The sequence below is a fragment of the Gadus macrocephalus genome, chromosome 15, assembly GCF_031168955.1.
Source record: "Gadus macrocephalus chromosome 15, ASM3116895v1".
NCBI classification, from domain to species: domain Eukaryota; kingdom Metazoa; phylum Chordata; class Actinopteri; order Gadiformes; family Gadidae; genus Gadus; species Gadus macrocephalus.
The window spans coordinates 5294723-5313712 of record NC_082396.1 but is presented as its reverse complement, the minus strand read 5'-3'; the positions used below and the strand labels follow the sequence as shown (position 1 = coordinate 5313712).

The 18990-nt window shown below is 50.5% G+C and overlaps 1 protein-coding gene across 1 annotated transcript in view; it reads right to left on the bottom strand.

The window, feature by feature from the left end:
- disc1 (DISC1 scaffold protein) overlaps positions 1 to 18990 on the bottom strand; it is a 43131-nt gene that overhangs the window by 14892 nt on the left and 9249 nt on the right. The window contains exons 6-7 of the mRNA XM_060073828.1: positions 16981 to 17060; positions 9992 to 10219 (exon numbers count right to left, since the gene is read on the bottom strand). Of these exons, the coding sequence (XP_059929811.1) occupies positions 9992 to 10219; positions 16981 to 17060 (308 nt within the window). The remainder of the gene's footprint in view (positions 1 to 9991; positions 10220 to 16980; positions 17061 to 18990) is intronic.

The window sequence follows — 18990 nt, the reverse complement described above, 5'->3', positions numbered from 1 at the left end:
CTCCCCTTCTCTCCCTCTCTCACCTTCTCTCCCTCTCTTCCCTTCTCTCCTCTTCCCTCCCCTTCTCTCCACCACTCTCTCCTTCTCTCCCTCTCTCTCCTTCTCTCCCTCTCTCCCCTTCTCTCCTCTTCCCTCCCCTTCTCACCTCTTCCCTCCATCTCTCTCCCCTTCTCTCCCTCCTCTCCCCTCTTCCCTCCCCTTCTCTCCACCTCTCTCCCCTTCTCTCCCTCTCTCCCTCTAGCTCCCTTCTCTCCTTCTCTGCATTTGCATCTGAGCAAAGTGAGTGATGGTTAACGTAACAGTTCAATCTTATTGAGGAAAAACTGGGATATGCCTCAATATTTTAAACAAATATGATGCCCCTGTGTCCCTTCTGTAGAATAGTGTAAGCAATCTAATTTTGTTCCAAAGTACATAAAAAACTAATTATTTAGGTTTTTATGTAACCTATGCAACATTCTCTCCCCTTCTCTCCCGTCTGCAGCACAGACAACTGAACTACGGGCCATCCAGAGGTACATGAGAGCATCGTGATTTAAACATTGACGTTGTTCCTCCCGACAAATTTCTCTTTTCATCTACCCACGGAGGGTGTTGTGGTAGGTACACGTTCACACACACACACACACGAATGCATACACATACAAGCACGAACGCACACACACACAAACACACACACAAACACACACATAAATAAAGGTAGCACTCTAAAATAAGTGTACTATAATTAACATGCATCCATGTAAGGTGTTATTGTAGGTTAAGGTACACATTCACATACACACACAAACACATATACACACACACACACACACGCGTATGCACACAAATCACACCCACACATAAATATAGGTAACACTCTACAATAAGTACATCAATTAAACCTTGATTGACATAGCATAATAACATAATAACCATTGTTAAATAGCATTAGCATGGGGCTTAGGGTTCGAATGTTATTAAAATAGGGTTAAAGTTATCCCCAGCCCTATTTAATACTGTGAAATACATGAACAACATCAGTCAATGATTACTAGACTAGTTAACGCTTTTAACTGCACTGACTCATGCTAAGGAAAGACAAGCCTCTTCTGAAAGGGATGGAGCGATCCTCCCTCCATCCCTCCGCGGTGACCTCCTGACCCCGGGGTTAATGTGGGGTGCGTCGTGTCACCCTGCCGTCTGAAAGTGGGCGAGCAGGGCTCTCCTGGGCCTCTCGCCGCGCGGTAATAGGACGGAGAGGCCGCCGGGCACTCTCTGTACAGTTCCTCCGCTCCCCGGGGGAGTATGACAAGTCCTCGCTCGCTCTCACTCTCCCCTTTTCCCGTCCCTGTCTCGCTCTCTCTCGCTCTCTCTCCCTTTTTCTTTTATTGCTCTCGTTCGCCCTCTCATGTTCTATATCTCTGTCTCCTTCTCGCTCTCATTCTCTCTTGCCCCTTCTCTCTCTTTTCCTTTTTCCCCAACTGTCTCTCAGTTATCTCTCTCCCCTCTCTCTCTCTCTCTCTCTATCTCTCTCTCTCTCTCTCGGTCTTTCGCCCCCCCCCTCTCCTCCCCCCCTCTCTCCCTCTCTGTCCTCAATGAATGTAGACAGATCAACAGAGGACACAATCTGGCAGTATCCAATTCAGAGAAGGTTGGTTAAAAAATGATATAGAACGGCGGTTGGCCTGTCTCATTGAATCAACAGATACATTACTTATGATTCCATCATAAATCTTTCATGTTGAATGCAAATTCCCGTAAGAATGCAATCTCCAGTCTACAAACACCATTATGAGAAGCCTATTTCATATGTTCTGCACACACACAACGTATGTGATTCTTACAAATACATATAATATAATAGAAATGTATCAGCCATGAATAGGCCATTTAGGCGGCATCACCTCCCTATTGTAGCGACATACGCGAAAAAAGACACAAAAGAAGAGAATAGAAATAACCACACAAACAACAACTGCGACTAACACAGGATTCCTCCCTTCTGTCGCCCACATGTATGTGTAGTGTTCTGGCTACGTGTGCACACACGCAACCACACTGATGTTGCAAGAAATCAATGCGACACATTAGTGCCATAATTCACTAATGTGATAAAAGATGCATTCGGGCGTATTATATAATTCCACACGCGTAGATATTAACTGCGAGCGCGCAAATGATCTCTGCGTGCGCAAAACAGCCTCTCGCGCGCGCAAATTACCTCAGCGTGCGCAAAACAGCCTCTCGCGCGTGCAAATTACCTCAGTGCGCGCAAAACCTCTCGCGAAAGATGTTTTTACGCTCTCGCTCGAATTTAATTTTGGCACTATGGGGGAGGGAACCAAGGCAGGGCGGGCTTTCCTATGATTGGCCGTTTCTGATGCGTGATATTTGATTGACAGCCCTCCTCTCATTCAATTCTGAATTGTACAGTAAATGGCTGAAACGATAGTTACTTATTGTAACTCTAGATTCTATGAGTATAGGCGCAGCCTTTTAAGGCTATCGCTATTGGGTTATCCCTAGGCGTGAGCTGTAGCACTGAACATTTTGTAATCCCCGACCACCAACAGCGTGGGCCTCAATTACGTCCGCGTGCGGCGTGCCTCAACGACGTCCGCATTTCGCAGATATAGTCGGGCGCCGGCGGACGTTCTGCTCCCAATAAACAGCTTTTCTTCAGCTATTTAAAGGACAATGAGGCCGACACTTAAAAGGCTGCGCCTATACTCATAGAATCTGGAGTTACAATACGTAACTATCGTTTCAGCCATTTACTGTACAATTCAGAATTGAATGAGAGGAGGGCTGAGGAGGGCTGTCAATCAAATATCGCGCTTCAGAAACGGCCAATCATAGGAAAGCCCGCCCTGCCTTGGTTCCCTCCCCCATAGTGCCAAAATTAAATTTGAGCGAGAGCGTAAAAACATCCTTCGCGAGAGGTTTTGCGTGCTGGTTTTGCGCTGAGGTAATTTGCGCGCGCGAGAGGCTGTTTTGCGCACGCTGTGGTAATTTGCGCGCGCGAGAGGCTGTTTTGCGCGCGCAGAGATCATTTGCGCGCTCGCAGTTAATATCTACGCGTGTGGAATAATATAATACGCCCGAATGCATCTTTTATCACGTGAGTGAATTATGGCACTAATGTGTCGCCATACAGGATGAGTAAATAAATCCCTTCTTAAGGTCCTGCTCCGCTGTTCAAGGGCCAACCGGTGAATCACTCTGAACAATAATGCGTCCATTAAGACCGTCACCTGTAACAATGCGAGTCCATGCTGGAGGACAGTGCGTCATCACATTACACAGGGGGCATTTAGCATACGCTTTTATCCAAATAGACTTACAATAGTTCATACACACATTCACACAGCGACGGCGGAGTTGACCGCGCAAGGCGACAGCCAGCTCGTCGGGAGCAGTCAGGGTGAGGCGTCTTGCTCAGGGACACCTCGACACTCGGCTAGGAGGAGACGGGGATCAACCAAACGACCTTGCGGTTACAACCCGCTCAACCCGCTCTACCTCCGCAGCTTAGCAGACTAATCAATCCGACCCCCGCATCTCCCCTGAAGACAGGAGCCCAGAGCAGACTTCACACAAACAAACAGAGACAAACAGAGAATCTCAGGGAGGAGGGCCAAGGGACGCCGTGAGCTCCCCGCATCACGACACGTTGTGTTACGCCACATCACAACATCACATGCACGGCCTTCACGTGGCCCAGAAGCCGGGTGAGCGGAGGTGCTAATGAGGCTGCCGAGCGGAGGGTGACGGGTGAACTGTGAGGTGGCAGGAAGTAATGAACTGAGCGCCCACGTGGGGAATGTGTCTGTCTGTCTGTCTGTATATCCGTGTCTTGTTGTGTAGTTCATCCAATGTGTGTATGCATTTGGTGTGTGGAGTGCGGCCATGTGTATGTATCTTTGTGTGAAATATCAGTGCTCCTTGTGTGCGTGCACATCTGCATGTCGCGGTGTCACGTTATACCGCGACAATGATGAAATCATCATCAAGTAATACTATCAGCCAATATGTGCCGCGGCTGCTGCTAGTCCGGGCAAATAAAACAAAAACGGCAGCAAAACAACAACAACAACAATATCTGTTTTCCTTTCAGCAGTGTTTACATCATGTGCCCGCAGCCCGTCCATCCGCACTCTTTAGAAAAGGAACAGAGAGTTTTTTCACAGCATCCGTCTCCACGGAGACCAGACATCACGCCACTGCCATCACCCAATATCTGCCTCGCTCCCCACCACTCCTCTCTCTCTCTCGCTCTCTCCCCCCCCCCCCCTCCTCTCTCTCTCTCTCCCCCTCTCTCTCTCTCTCCCCCCACATTTTCTCCTCTCCTCTTTATTCTGCTTCTGTACCACAGTCTCTCTGAAAGGACACTGGAGTGATTCACAAAAGGCCTGCGTGTGGGGGTGTGTGTCTGTGTGTGACCATGTGTGTGTCTGTGTGTGTTTGACTGTGTCAGCGTGTGTGTGTTGTGTGCGTGTGCGCACCTGTCTAAGTGTGTGCGTGTGTGTGTTGTGTGCGTGTGCGCACTTGTCCAAGTGGGTGTGTGTGTGTCTGTGAATGTCTTTGACCGTGTGCGTCTTTGTGTTTGACTGTGTAAGCGTGTGTGTGTTGTGTGCGTGTGCGCACTTGTCTAAGTGTGTGCATGTGTGTGTTGTGTGTGCACTTGTCCAAGTCGTTGTGTGTGTGTCTGTGAATGTGTTTGACCGTGTGTGTCTGTGTGTGTTTGACCGCGTCAGCGTGTGTGTTGTGTGCGTGCGCACACTTGTCTAAGTGTGTGCTTGTGTGTGCGTGCACGCGCCACCTCCGCACCTCTGCTTATTATTACGTCCACAAAAGGAACAACAAAACGGGGACAAAAGGGACGGCAAATGGCCGTGTGCGCACTCGACCCTGCGGGGAAAATCTTTTTTTCGTAGGATGGTAGGGGCAAGTACCACCTTTTTTGCCTCTGATTCGTCTCTGATTGGTTAGAATGCCTCTCCTCCAATTGGTTATGGTTAGGGTTAGGGTTAAGGTTAACCCTAAACCTGACCCTAACCCTAACCATAACCCTAAACTCCCCCAAACCGCTAGGACTAATAGAAACACGATCCAAAGGAGAGCCCTTCTAACCAATCAGAGGGGAAAAAGGCAGTACTTGCCCCTACCATCCCACAAAAAAAGGATTTGTCGGTGCATAGCGCCCGTCATCACGGGGACGAGCGGGGGCGTCGAGGAGCAGGGCACCACGGTACCTCTCTCCTGAGAGGCGTCGGTCCGGACGCCCGCCAAGACAACGCGTGAGGCCGTTTGAGGAGCCGATTTCTCAGCACTAACGAGCCAAGAGTCTGACCGCTCTGCGAATGTTAAGTCACACGCCCAGTGGCGCCCGTAGAGACTGTCGGAATAATCGGATATTCTTAGTTTTTCCTTTGTTGTATTCGTCGTTTTGCTTTACAAAGCGACCTCAAAATGGTAGATAAATAAAATGATATAAAGGAAAAGAGTACAGCTACGGAAAGAATTCACATTCACATTTACATTTAGGGCAATTAGCAGAAGCTTAAAACGACTTATATTAAGTACATTTGTCCGGAGAAAGAGAAACAACAATATATATTTGTCTTGGTACAGTAAGGATGTTCAAAGAACCAAGTGCCAAGCACTAACAATTGTTAGATCAATAATCAATAATCAGAGCTAGATATATATAGATATTAACGTTGACTTAATAATCGGTAAACATGCTGTGAAGCGAATAGTTACTTTAGCACTTTCAGGGGAAGATGCATCACGGCGTATGATGCAATTCAAAATGTCTGAGCTCACCTTGTTGGGCAAAGGCACGCTACACCAGAGAACCTCACCTCACACAGCGCTCGCTCAACAACCAGGTTGAGGAAGGGAGGGGGGGATTAGTTTACAACGTGTCTCTATGGCAACGGCACGCAGAAGGGCATTTTTTGCTGTGGTTATGAGGACGGCGGCACACAGTCTTGATTGCAGATAAGTGCCGCTATCCAAAGTAAGAAAAAGAAACACCACAAAAGCAAATCAACCGTCGGTGACCCCGTTGGCAGCATAGGTCACGGGGAGAGTGAGGCGTGCCCCCCTGCCGGGTGCGGAGACAAGACCCCGCGTCCTTCTCAGACCACACGTACACAAACACAAAAACACCGGTCGAGCTGCACATTGGAAGCGTTGTGCATTTCCTTCAGGATTTCCAGCACAGTGGGAATTCACGGCGGAATGCTAACCGAAACGTTGGCATGGGACCATTGTAAACAATTGTTCAACGTTCCATGCACTTTTTAATCGGGTTTGTATTTAAAAAGAGAGATGGATGTGACGCCAACCAATCAGGTCACAGAGTGACGCCTGGAGCGTGTGAGTTTGCGCACGTGAGCTAAGGTTAACGCGATTTGTTAAGGATTCCCTCCGTATGGTAAATTATGATTATCAAATGCTATATTTAATATGAAATGTCCTTCGGATGAGCAGCCTCTCTGTGTTCCTGCCCCCCCCCCCCCTGATTTACATAATATGTAAAACAGTGAAATCATCCCAGAACCTTTATCACAGAGCGTTGTTTGCCCCGGTCCATCCGACTGGGAAGACCCTGGCCCTACCCCCCTGCCCTCTCTCTCCTCCTGGCAGGGGTCAGTGGTGGATGTGGTGTGAGACTTCCCACCATCTTAATGTTTCTTCCATACTGCATCCTGTCGTCGTCGTCCCCCCCCCCCCCCGCCCTCAAGCTGTTGGTTCCTGGCCCTCTCCCGAGTGCTCCTCTACAGCGGGGCCAATCTTCCCTGAGTCGCAGGCGGCGTGCCAAAGCATGCGGTGACTTCACCCCGAGACAACGGCCGAGCGTGTGAAGAGAGAGGAAAAGCCTTTCTCAGACGGTGGAGCGAGAGGTATTGTTTTATCACCTGCTGGACATCCAGCCATCTGTGAAAAAACAATTCAGCTCTCCGCTCTCCGGCAGTAGAGCCGTGCCTGAGCTTTATTTGTGTATAATTTGCCGTGTTGCGGACCTGATGTGATGAACCAGTGCATACGACTGTCTTCAAATCCAGATAAATGAATGTTGACTTTCAAATTAAGCTCATTAGCAACAACTTGTTTGTCTGGTTGTGTTAAAAAAATTGCTAATCAGCGCAGCCATAAACCACAACAGAATGAGTGGCTCAATCCCATCAAGTTAGTTGTCGTAAAATAATTAGTTTGTTAATGAAGTCTCCAAACGACTGTAATGGCAACCAAAGCAATTTGTGAACTTTCAACAACCGACCCACTGAAAAACACTGTCGGCTTCATTTAAAGATGATAGCCCCGCCAGGGCGCATAGAGTAAACAAAAACCATTAATGTGTTTAAATGGCGGCCATTACATCCAGGAAGCCATTTCACTACTCCTGTTTAGTGTTCACCTCTTCAACAAAGGCGAATGGAAAACAAACTCAACTCCGACACAGAATGTTCCACCTAACTTCCTGCAGCTTGTCAGAGAGAGCAGAGGCAGATGGGATCGACAGTCGTTATCCAATCGTGTTTTCTAACAACTGCATTGTCACGAGGCGAATGGCTGTCTTTTTTGGTAATATTCCAAATCTTGTGATTAAATGTAAACGATGAATCGACTAGTTTGACACACTACTGTAACTCCTACCTTACAGGATTATTAGCTTTTGATACTGCTTTTGTTTGTTGTAGTAGTAAATCACCCGTACATGCCTTCTCATCATAAGATCATCACTAATAAGCATTTCTTAATTCCCATTGCACCGAATGGCTCAATTGTTGAACCGCCCATTTACCTCAATAAATGGTCAATGGACTGCATTTAAACAGTGCTTTCTAACCAATGGGCACTCAAAGTGCATTACAGTATTGCCTAACATTCACCCATTCATGCCCATATTCACAAACTGATGGCGGAGTCAACCACACAAGGCGACAGCCAGCTCGTCGGGAGCAGTCAGGGTGAGGTGTCCCCTCGAAACTCCACCAGGAGGAGGGAACGGGGATCGAACTAGCAAACCTTCCAGTTTCCAGCCAACCCGCTCTACCTCCTGAGCCACGCGCCGGCGCTCAACAGCGAGGACTTATAAACAATCATGGTCACAATAGATAGCTCTGGTGCGCGCCGCGGCTCCGAAGCCTCCGAGCCTAGACGGACGAGGCAACGGCTCTGAAAGGGAACACGGTACGAACATTTAATTGGCGTGTCATCGGCAGACATGGAGATAATAACCGCTGGCCCCCGAGGCGTCAGTCACGCAGGGCCGCTGCTGCCCAGCGGAGCACTGCCTGTCAATCACAAGGTTGTCACGTTTCCTTGTGATTGTCATTGGCATGATTGGAGGTCTGCTGCCAGTGCTGTTCTTCTTTTGAGCGAGTCAGCAGCAGCAGCAGCAGCAAACTGGCCCAAATCACTACACCGCCCGAACCAATAGGGTTGTATGTTCTCGAGCCACACTTATTACACACTTATAGCCTCCTTATTGCTCCTCAGTACCGAGACAGACTGACCTGCTTGTAAATTTACATCTACATTTAAGGCATTTAGCAGACGCTTTCATCCAAAGCGACTTACACTGGTTCACCCACACTTTCACACACCGCCGGCGGAGTCAACCACGAAAGGTGACAACCAGCTCGTCGGGAGCAGTTAGGGTGAGGTGTCTTGCTCAGGGACACCTCGACACTCTAGCTAGGAGGAGCCGGGGATCGACCTAGCTGCCTGGCGGTTACAAGTAAACCAGCTCTACCTCCTCAGCTAAGCCAACCCCTGGTACAAGCGATGTACATTTGAGATTTTAAATTGCTAAAAGTCTGTGTGCATACCTCCCAATCTTGCAGAGCTTTCACTCTGAAACCCATCTTTGCGAGGTTACTTTGCAGGTCAAAAATAAAGTGCACTTTGCTTTGATGAATAATGATGTGGAGTCAGCTCCAAGTTTGAGTTGATTAGTTAGTTCAAAGCATAGAGAGAGTCAGAGTGAGAGAGACAAAAATGGAGACTGACGGAGATAGATTTGAAAAAACACAGATACTTGAGTTCATGAAACAACCGAGGTAGACTGGAGGGAGAAGTATCTGGAAGTATCATGAAAAATTGGAGAGCAAATGTTAGAAGAAGAAGAAGAGGGAGAAGAAGAGGGAGAAGAAGAAGAAGAAGAAGAAGAAGAAGAAGAAGACGAAGAAGAAGAAGAAGAAGAAGAAGAAGAAGAAGAAGAAGAAGAAGAAGAAGAAGAAGAAGAAAAGGAGTAGGTTGAGGTTGAGGTGAGTTGATGGAGTGCGAGGGGTGGTGTATCCGGGTGGCCTAGTTCCGAGGACACGGATCAGATATAAAACGTTCTGTGTTCTATGTTCCCGGGTAGAACGAGACGAGTCATGGTCTGTGTTATATCCTTCACCTTCCTTTGGTAAACTCCGGTGGTTAAGACCCTCCTGCCTCCTTGCCTGTAGGTTTCATTGCATGAACGAGCCACAGAAGTCTCCCTCACACTCTGTGGGGGACCAGCACCCCAATACCATGCAGTGACTCATCATGTCCCTCTACATGTATGAAGTATGAACTGTACTTCCCTTACATTTCTGTGGCGCTAATGCAGTTATAAGCACTGATTAGTCTAGTAATCATTTACTAATGTTGCTCATGTTTACTAATGGTCTTCATGTTAACTAAGGTATTCATTTATACAGCATAAAATAGGGCTAGAGTTGACTCTAACCCAATGCTAATGCTATTTTATAATGCTAAAGGATCTAAACAAAGCATTGTCCCCGTGATTTATTTCACCTTGTAAATCAAACAGTGAGGCGCATTAAAAGGGGAGGTAAAACAAAAATAGCGAGGAACAGAACAACAGGATACAACAAGGTGGTGAAGACCGGAGGGCAGTATGGGAAACAGGAAGATTTGGAAGGACGGATAGGGGCGGGGCCGTAGTGGGGAGGGGGGGACGCTGAGGAGGGACCAGAGTGTTCCGGACGAGGACTCTTACCTGGGAAGTCTGTCCTCCAGCAACTCGATATACTTGGCAGCGTTCTCTTTCAGTAGACTCTCTGTTACACACGCGCGCACACACACACACACACACACACACACACACACACACACACACACACACAAACACACATAAACACAGAGAGACAGACAGACAGACACACACACACACACACACACACACAGGGGGAGAGAGAGGGAGAGAGGGAGCAGTCTGTTACTTACACTTCATCTGCCACGTGCTAGCCGTATCCTAGCAACGGAAGCCCTCTCTAACTCATTATCTATACTGTATGTGGAGGCTATTAGGAGAGCTACTCATTACACAGCATAGGTCTGCTATCTGGCTGGAGAGGAGTAACAGAGAGGCCATGGCGCTCTCAATGTCTCTCCATCTCCCTTTCTCTCTCTGTTAGGCGCCATGCTCACAGAGGAACAAGATGTATTTCTCCGCCGCTGGTGCAGATTGCGTTCTGATTGGCAGCAGTTTCCATACTGTGCCAGATTGTCCGTGGGGCAAGTGGAGTTGGAGTTAGTTTTGAGTTTTTTTGGCTCGTGGTCCCTTCTTACCCCCCCCCCCCCCCCCCCACCCTGAGGAGACACGGCCAGGCAGAGCTGACTGTTGGATGGGTTAAAAGGCGCATGTGTCTGTGCACGCGTGTGTGTGTGTGTGTGTGTGTGTGTGTGTGTGTGTGTGTGTGTGTGTGTGTGTGTGTGTGTGTGTGTGTGTGTGTGTGTGTGTGTGTGTGTGTGTGTGTGTGTGTGCGCGCGCATGCGCGTGTGTGTGTGTGTGTGTGAGGGTGGTGGTGGGGTGGGTGGGGGGGGTAGTTGGCAATCAGAGTACTGTTAATGAGTCCATGTATAAAACATGAGAACCCGCGCCCCCCCCCCCCCCCCCCCCCCCCAAAACCTCGGAACACAACAGCCCTCACACCAGAGTGCACCGTGCCTGCCCCTCCTCCTGTCTTTCTAGTGTTTCCTCCGTCTGCCTTCCTCCACGCCATACCCCACTCCTGTACACATACACACACACACACACACACACACACACACACACACACACACACAGGGTTTGGACACACAACACTGTCCTTCGGCTCACATCCTATCGGAAAGAAATCACAGCAATTCAACACCTGTTTCGATCTTCAGCGGCTTTCCCTCAACCCTTCTCCCCACAAAGACACAAAGACACTCAGTTGAGCGCTGTGGAAGCTCACACTGAGCGACACTAACCTAATTAGGTGCCCTGATTGCAGGCACAATCACACAGGGCTTTCTGGAAATCTAATCTGTATCATTGCCGCCGCTGGTGACTCTTCGAGAGCGGCGGATCAGGGAGGAGAGACGAGCTGGGGGCGGAGGAGGAGGAGACTGAGGAGGTGGAGGAGGCTGAGGAGGCTGAGGAGGCGGAGGAGGCTGATGAGGTGGAGGAGGAGGAGGAGGAGTAGGAGGAGGCGGAGGAGGAGGAGGCTGAGGAGGTGGAGGAGGAGGAGGAGGCTGAGGAGGTGGAGGAGGAGGAGGTGGAGGAGGAGGAGTGGGAGGAGGAGCAGGAGGAGGAGGAGGCTGAGGAGGTGGAGGAGGAGAGACAAGCTGGGGGAGGAGGAGGAGGAGGAGGAGGAGGAGGAGGAGGAGGAGAAGGAAGAGGAGGAGGAGGAGGAAGAAGAGGAGACTGCGGACGAGAAAGAGAAGGAGGAGGAGGATATAGAGCAGAGGGAGGAAGAGAAGGAGGAAGAGGAGGAGGAGGAGCAGGAAAGGAGGAGGAGAGGAAGAAGAGGAGGAAGAGGAGGAGGAGTAGGAAGAGCAGGAGCATGAAGAGGAGGAAGAGGAGGAGGGGACGGGGAAAGGGAACCTGCTCTGTATGCACACACCTAGCAGTAAGACATCTTGAGTTGGAGTTGTCGTGTGATCGAGAGACAAGAGCAAGCAGACGGACAGACACGCTTGTATGCTCCCACGTCTCCACACACACACACACACACACACACACACACACACACACACACACACACACACACACACACACACACACACACACACACACACACACACACACACACACACACACACACACAGGCTTCGTCTGGTTTATGGTCCCACTATAGACGTGTGTGTGTGTGTGTGTGTGTGTGTGTGTGTGTGTGTGTGTGTGTGTGTGTGTGTGTGTGTGTGTGTGTGTGTGTGTGTGTGTGATTATTTGCCTGAGACAATTAGCAACAACGAGTGACAACAGGAAGCGAGAGAACGAGACAGAGGAAGCCAGTGAGAGACGGACGAACGAGCCAATCGGATTGATATCAGCCATCAGGGGAACAGGTGTGTGTGTGTGTGTGTGTGTGTGTGTGTGTGTGTGTGTGTGTGTGTGTGTGTGTGTGTGTGTGTGTGTGTGTGTGTGTGTGTGTGCGGAACAGACAGCTCGTTTAAGCACCTCTGTTAATTGCCACGCGCGAGCCTGTCCCACCTGACAGAGCTTCTGCGGTTAGCCGTGACTCCCCCTGCGCTGTAGAGCGCGGCACTCGCTAGCTAGCCACCGAATGATAGATGGAGCCATTAAGACGCCATGTGAAGACGTCAGGTCACCGAGGAGGGGGAGGGGCTCTCAGCTAGGGGGGGGGGGGGAGGACCAGATGGAGAAGCACAAAATGGAAGGTGTCAATGCGTCTCGATAAATATTCCTAAAGGCCGCAAAGATTCTTTTGTTTCTTTCATACAGATTTTTCTGAAAAATGGGTGACCCTCCGGCGCCTTCTTTAAATTCACTGAACTGAAAGTGTCGCCGTGTCAGAACAACTCAAGTGAGACTGGAGACTAAACAATGTGACTCTTTATAGTTATGGGGTGGCATGTGGCTCAGGAGGTAGAGCGGGTTGGCTGGTAACAGGAAGGTTCGAGTGTCGAGGCGTCCCTGAGCAAGACACCTCACCCTAACGGCTCCTGAAGAGCTGGCTGTCGCCCTGCGTGCCTGACACCGTCGTCGGTGTTTGAATGAATGGGCGAATGTTAGCCAATATTGTAAAGAGCTTTGAGTGGCCATGGTAAGAAAAGCACTGGATAAATGCAGTCCATTTACCATATAGTTGTCCGTCTGAAGGCCTGAACTTGGACGAGACACAAAGAAGGCAGCCTTGACTGATCCAAGCCTAGCCACGGTGTTGGGGGGGCCCCTTGGGGGACACAGGGTCACTAACCAAAATTCCCAACTCATCCAGCTCAGTGAAAGGCACGGGTCAGTGGAAGGCCGTGCAGTGAGAAGCACTGAAATCAACGCCTGTGGTAAAGGAAGCCGGTCTTAAGTCTGAAGACCGTACAGAGGATGGTCGGTTGGAAAGTCACACAAAAGACAAGCTTTGGCAAATTCATGAGCATCCTCTCGTCTTTGTGCCAACGGTCTCAGTGTCATTGAGTCAGGGATGGCTGCCAATTACCTCCGTGCCCAAAATCAGAGGCGGTATTCTGAACCCATTCACAGCACTCTGTCAGGCTACTGGCGAGACAATGGAAGTGACTCTATTCTTGACTGTAAAGAAAAACAGAACAGACACAAATGCTTCTCTAAGGGATGATAATTAAGGGATATTAAAGCTTCCGGATGACATAAGCCTCCCTGTTTGTAGTTATATGTTCATGATAAAAGGTAGGAAGACATGAGGCGTTTTTGAGATGATAACAATCATGAGTAACTTGATCATAACGTTTACATGAATAACACACAGCTCGCCACTCTAAGTAAGTCTTATAGTTTTGTGGTTCTCGCTGATGCCATTGTGTTCAGTTTTGGATTGCAATGTGCTTTATTATTTGCATTCCCTGTCGGGCAACGACCATTGGTGGGATAATCCTTGATTGAAATTCTAAGTGGTGTTGTGATTGGTTAGCAAATAACAACCGTATCCACATGTTAAACTGACAATATCTGTACTTAGTGTGCGTTTGGTTTTAAGTTCGGTCCATAACGCCAGGTAGCCAGAGTGGCCTTTCAAGGACAACAGGGATAGCCTCATCAAGCCTTATCACTTATTTACTCGCTACTCCAATTAAAGAGCAATACATTCAGTCAGATCCGATTGGTTTGACCAAAAAAAACGACAAATCACTTCATTCCGCTAGGTAGCTCAGAAACCCCCTGAAGGGGCGGACACAAAGCAGAGAGAGAGGGGGGTGTAATTCCCAGTAATGAAGCCGTTAGCTGCCTTAACGAGACAGTGGCCAAGGTGTTCACCGCGACACGGCAACACGGCAACACTGTTTGTCCCGCACTCTAATTGAAAGTGAATAATGCAGTAATTCCTCGATGGCGTCCTAACAATCGGAGGAGGCGGCCAACATCTGCGCAGCCCCCCTCGTGTTGTGAAACAAATTGGAGGCGGGCGAGGCGAGGTACAAAGGGCTGAGCTGCGTTATAGGACGAGAGAGACGTCTGAGTCTTTGTATTGGAGATGAAGGCCTCTGTCTGTGATTAATGGCCCCTCACCCCCCCCCCCCCCCTCACCCCCCCCCCCCCCGGCTAGCTGGGCCCCGCAGGTACCGCAAACACTGACTGCACGGGACCCCTCCCAGGGTGAACGCAGACACCAGGGGGAGGCACGCAGGAAGACCGTCTGCATATCTAACAGGGAAGGGGTGAGAGAGAGAGAGAGAGAGAGAGAGAGAGAGAGAGAGAGAGAGAGAGAGAGAGAGAGAGAGAGAGAGAGAGAGAGAGAGAGAGAGAGAGAGAGAGAGAGAGATGACCAGCTGGAATTCATCCAGCAGCAGCAGGATGTCTATCCCTGTCTGGGGTTAGAGAGAGAAGAGAAAGCGTGCACAACAGAGAATGGGGGGGGAGAGAGAGAGAGAGACGGAGACAGACAGACAGAGAGAGAGAGACAGATAGAGAGACAGACAGAGAGAGAGTCAGGGACAGACATAGAGAGACAGAGAGGTAAATAGAAGTGCCTTCCCAGGCAGACACTCAATAGCCCCCTGATGGTTTTTCAGTCAACCACGCCATGACACGCTGCTCTGAGGATACCCATTAGCGATCGGCCACAAAGGGAATCAGTTGACACGGACAACGACAACAACCATGTCTTTACTCCACCAAGTACGTGTTTGAGTGCGTCTCCGTTTCAGACCGCGTTGGCGTGACGCACTCCCTAGGCACCGTGGGGGGGGGGGGGGGGGGGGGGGGGCGGCCGTGTGCTCCCGACGGGCTGTTTGAGATAAGCCCGGCGTGGGGAGAGGGAGAGGGACTGAGCCACTGAAGGCACTTTGCCGCGGCCGACTACAGAGACCTTGTTTGCGATGATTGAGTCTGGTCAGACGCGCTGCAGAGAGGGGTGTATCCCCCGGCCTCCACACCTCCATGCCATAACGTCTGCACTTAAAGGCTCTTTGCTCTCAAAGAAGCCTACCCCCCCCCTCCTCCTCCTCCTCCTCTTCCCCCCCGCGAAGCCTGGTCCACTGCCAGCCCAATGATACCTCTTTGTTCCAAACCAGGACCTCTCAGCTCCAAACAACCACTTTCACGCGAAAGAAATTGCCTTTAAACCAACCTGTGGACGGCGGTAAATGGCAGTGTGTGCGAGGCTGCCTACACCTGCACTGTGTGTACCTTAAGCTGCTTGTTACGGCTATAGAATCTATACTGCCTTCCATGTTTAAATCCTTCACACTACAGCGTTCTGTTGCACATTGTTCTCAATTATAGTGAAGTAGATGGTGTGTGTTTGTGTGTGTGTGTGTGTGTCTCTGTGTGTGTCTTTGTGTGCGTGTGGTTGTGTGCATGTGTGCATGTGTGCATGTGTGCGCGTGTGCGTGTGCGTGTGCGTGCGTACGTGCGTGCGTGCGTGCGTGCGTGCGTGCGTGCGTGCGTGCGTGCGTGCGTGCGTGCGTGCGTGCGTGCGTGCGTGCGTGCGTGCGTGCGTGCGTGCGTGCGTGCGTGCGACAGAAGCCGCACACATGCCCATACCTGCTTGTCATTCAGTGTCGCTATGATCTCCATAATAATCTTCAAGTGTGTGTGTGGACAATTGCACAATGAACCGCCGTGCCACTACGACATGCGGTAGCACGGGGGGGGGTGAGGGGGGTGAGGGGGGTGAGGGGACCCACCCCCCACTTTACCCATCATCACAATCACTTCACACCTTTTAGGAGAAGAGTCACGCCACCGACTGCCGCCGATGCCATCAAGCCCTTGACAGAAGTAGCCGGAGGGCCATGCATTAAACATGGCCGTCCCCCTCAGCCGCTCGCGTCGCTGTTTGGACTCCATTACCAGAAGCATTGCGATCGTTTTTTAATTACAAAGAGTGAGAGGAAGTGACCGCATTTCTGATTGTGCACTTGTTCCTGCCAGCCGGGAGCCGCCCGGGACGCAAGGCTCGGTGACGTACCGCCTGGGCAGCCCACCAAGGAAACGTCCCATGATGCACTGCACCGCACAGGGGTGACATTGCCAGCGGAGGGTTGTATGGAAAGCATACGGGGATTGCCGTGGCCGTGGACTTTTTCCAGCATAAATAATGAATGTTTGGCTGGAATTGCAATTGGTCATACCCTAGCATGGAGCGTTGCCAAGGCGGAGCAGAATGCAGAATCTAGGCTACTTTATACAGAAAATGTCCACTCCTCGTCGGGTACTGCTGGCAGTGTAAAACAAAAGCGCAATCAAATAAATACACGGTTTCAATAAATTACCACAGATGAGTTGGGATGTGACAGATTTGGGTTCCCACTATCCCCTACCCCCCACACCCAGCCCGGTACATTAGCATGTCTTAGCTCCAGGTTGTCGCTACACGAGTGCTCTGCTGCTTAATTTTATTAGCTAAAGTCGGTGAGAACAAAATTAAACCCTTGCTGGGGAACTCATTGTCCTCGGCTGGCGACGGCACAATCCTGGCTCCCGGTGCGTCACCCCCCCCCCCCACACACACACACACACACACACACACACACACACACACACACACACACACACCGCGTTCTCCTGCCGAGAGCAGATACCTGCCGCGCTCGAAGCTATAGAACGCTGTTGATCGTCCGCAGCCTGCAACACGCGTGACAGGTTCAACGTCGGCGTCTCTCTGGGGGAAAGAAGACGCCACGCATCCGGAGAGATATCTCACACCATGCAGGTGGAGACAGCGTCCCTGAGAACCTGGCGCCACGACCATAGGGCTCCTCACATGATCCCGAGGGGAGGGGGGGGGGGGGGGGGGGGGGCGTTCTCGTCATACGAGGAGGCTGGAATCAGCACAAATGTTGGGTGGTATGCAAACCGACCCGGCGCGCCGCTCGCCTTTGATGCAGACAAAGTCATCCCAGCTCCCCCGGGCTAAATAAATGGTAATGGGCTTTGGGGTGGACTATCACTTTCACACCGAGTGTACGCCAGCCTCTTATTATCCAATGGGATGACAGTTTAATGAGACCCTCGCTTGGTGTCAGCCAGGCATTACAAAGCAGTGCCTGCCACATTGTGTTCGCCCACTTGGAGCACTTGAGCAAGGCACCCAACCAGTCATTAACGCCCAGTGCCACAGTGTCATCTTCCTCACCTGCTTCCAACCACAAGCCTTCTGCGTTCACACCCACCCATGGGCCCGTTGCCACACTCACCATAGTGCTGTTCTACGCTTTGCTATCCATGTGTGATGATTTTAATAGATTACTCTGGTATCCTCCCCATTGCATTTTTGGAAGTCTCTATAGAATTGCTACAGAGCTTAGTTTGAATCAATATATATTCTTTCCTTCTAAAAATAGCTAATTAATAGGCTTGGTACTGTATTTATGAAGTAGTGCATTTATAGTAAGTGAAAGAGGAATGAAAGCAATGAAACGATAAAACACCTCAGCCATTGTTGGCTCATCTGAACAATGAAACGCTGCCCCCTAGTGGCCGAACGAGCAGACAATGAGGTCCAGCGATCCAGACAATAGCCAACAGCGCCAGCACGACGCTGCTTTGTCTTGGAGTGAGTGGATACTTCATCAGCTGTCCAGCCGGCCCCCTGCGCAGTGCAACGTGCTTCAGTTCCCCTCTCCTCTCATTCTGTTGGTCATTTATGATCCTGAGCCACCACGCGTGCACAAACACACGCACACACACACACACGTACACACATGGAAAAGCAACCCAATTCGTTTCTCTTTGTAGACGCACACACTCATATTCACACACACACACACACACACACACACACACACACACACACACACACACACACACACACACACACACACACACACACACACACACACACACACACACACACACACACACCTCCCCGTTTTCCTTAAAGAGCGATGTGATCCCATTTTATTTAGGAACCAGCGCTGACGGACTGAATAGGGGGGGGGGGTTGCAGCTGGTGCTGTCACCATCTATTTATCTCCTCTGCCACCATGGGGCGACCACACCCATCTACTCACACACTGACCCACCACAGGGGGGCCCCTCTGCCCACAGGGCAAAAGAGGAACCACCCCGTTATCCTCAGTACCACAGACACGCCCCGCCGTTCATATCTGAGGCGTTCCCTTTGAGCGCTGCGCCCGTGGAGCGCTGATAATGTCCCTCATTGTGGTCCTGGATGTCATTCATTAAACGTCCCGGCGGGCCCTTTGTGTGCGAACCGGTCCCCTGCGTCTACCGCGGAGCGCCTGTCGAGGGCGGCGGGCGCGTGCTCGCCGTGACGACGGCGAGGATGCTGCTGTCGTATCGATGGTTTTTGGCGGGGTCCGTTGTTTGAAGGAGGAGCAGTGATTGGCTGGAATGCACCGCTTGCTTGCGGACCGTCTCTCTGCGTCTCTTGACCGCTCGCTCGCGGCCGTTCGTTCCCCGAGTGGGATTAAGCTGCATTCTCGTCAGCGTGTGATCTACGACGTAGTCGCTTAGACCCTAACCCCAAGCCACTATTGTATCCTGTCTGCGTGTCTCTACTCACTATTTAGCAACTACATTAACATTTACATTTACATTTAGGGGATTTTGCTGACGCTTTTATCCAA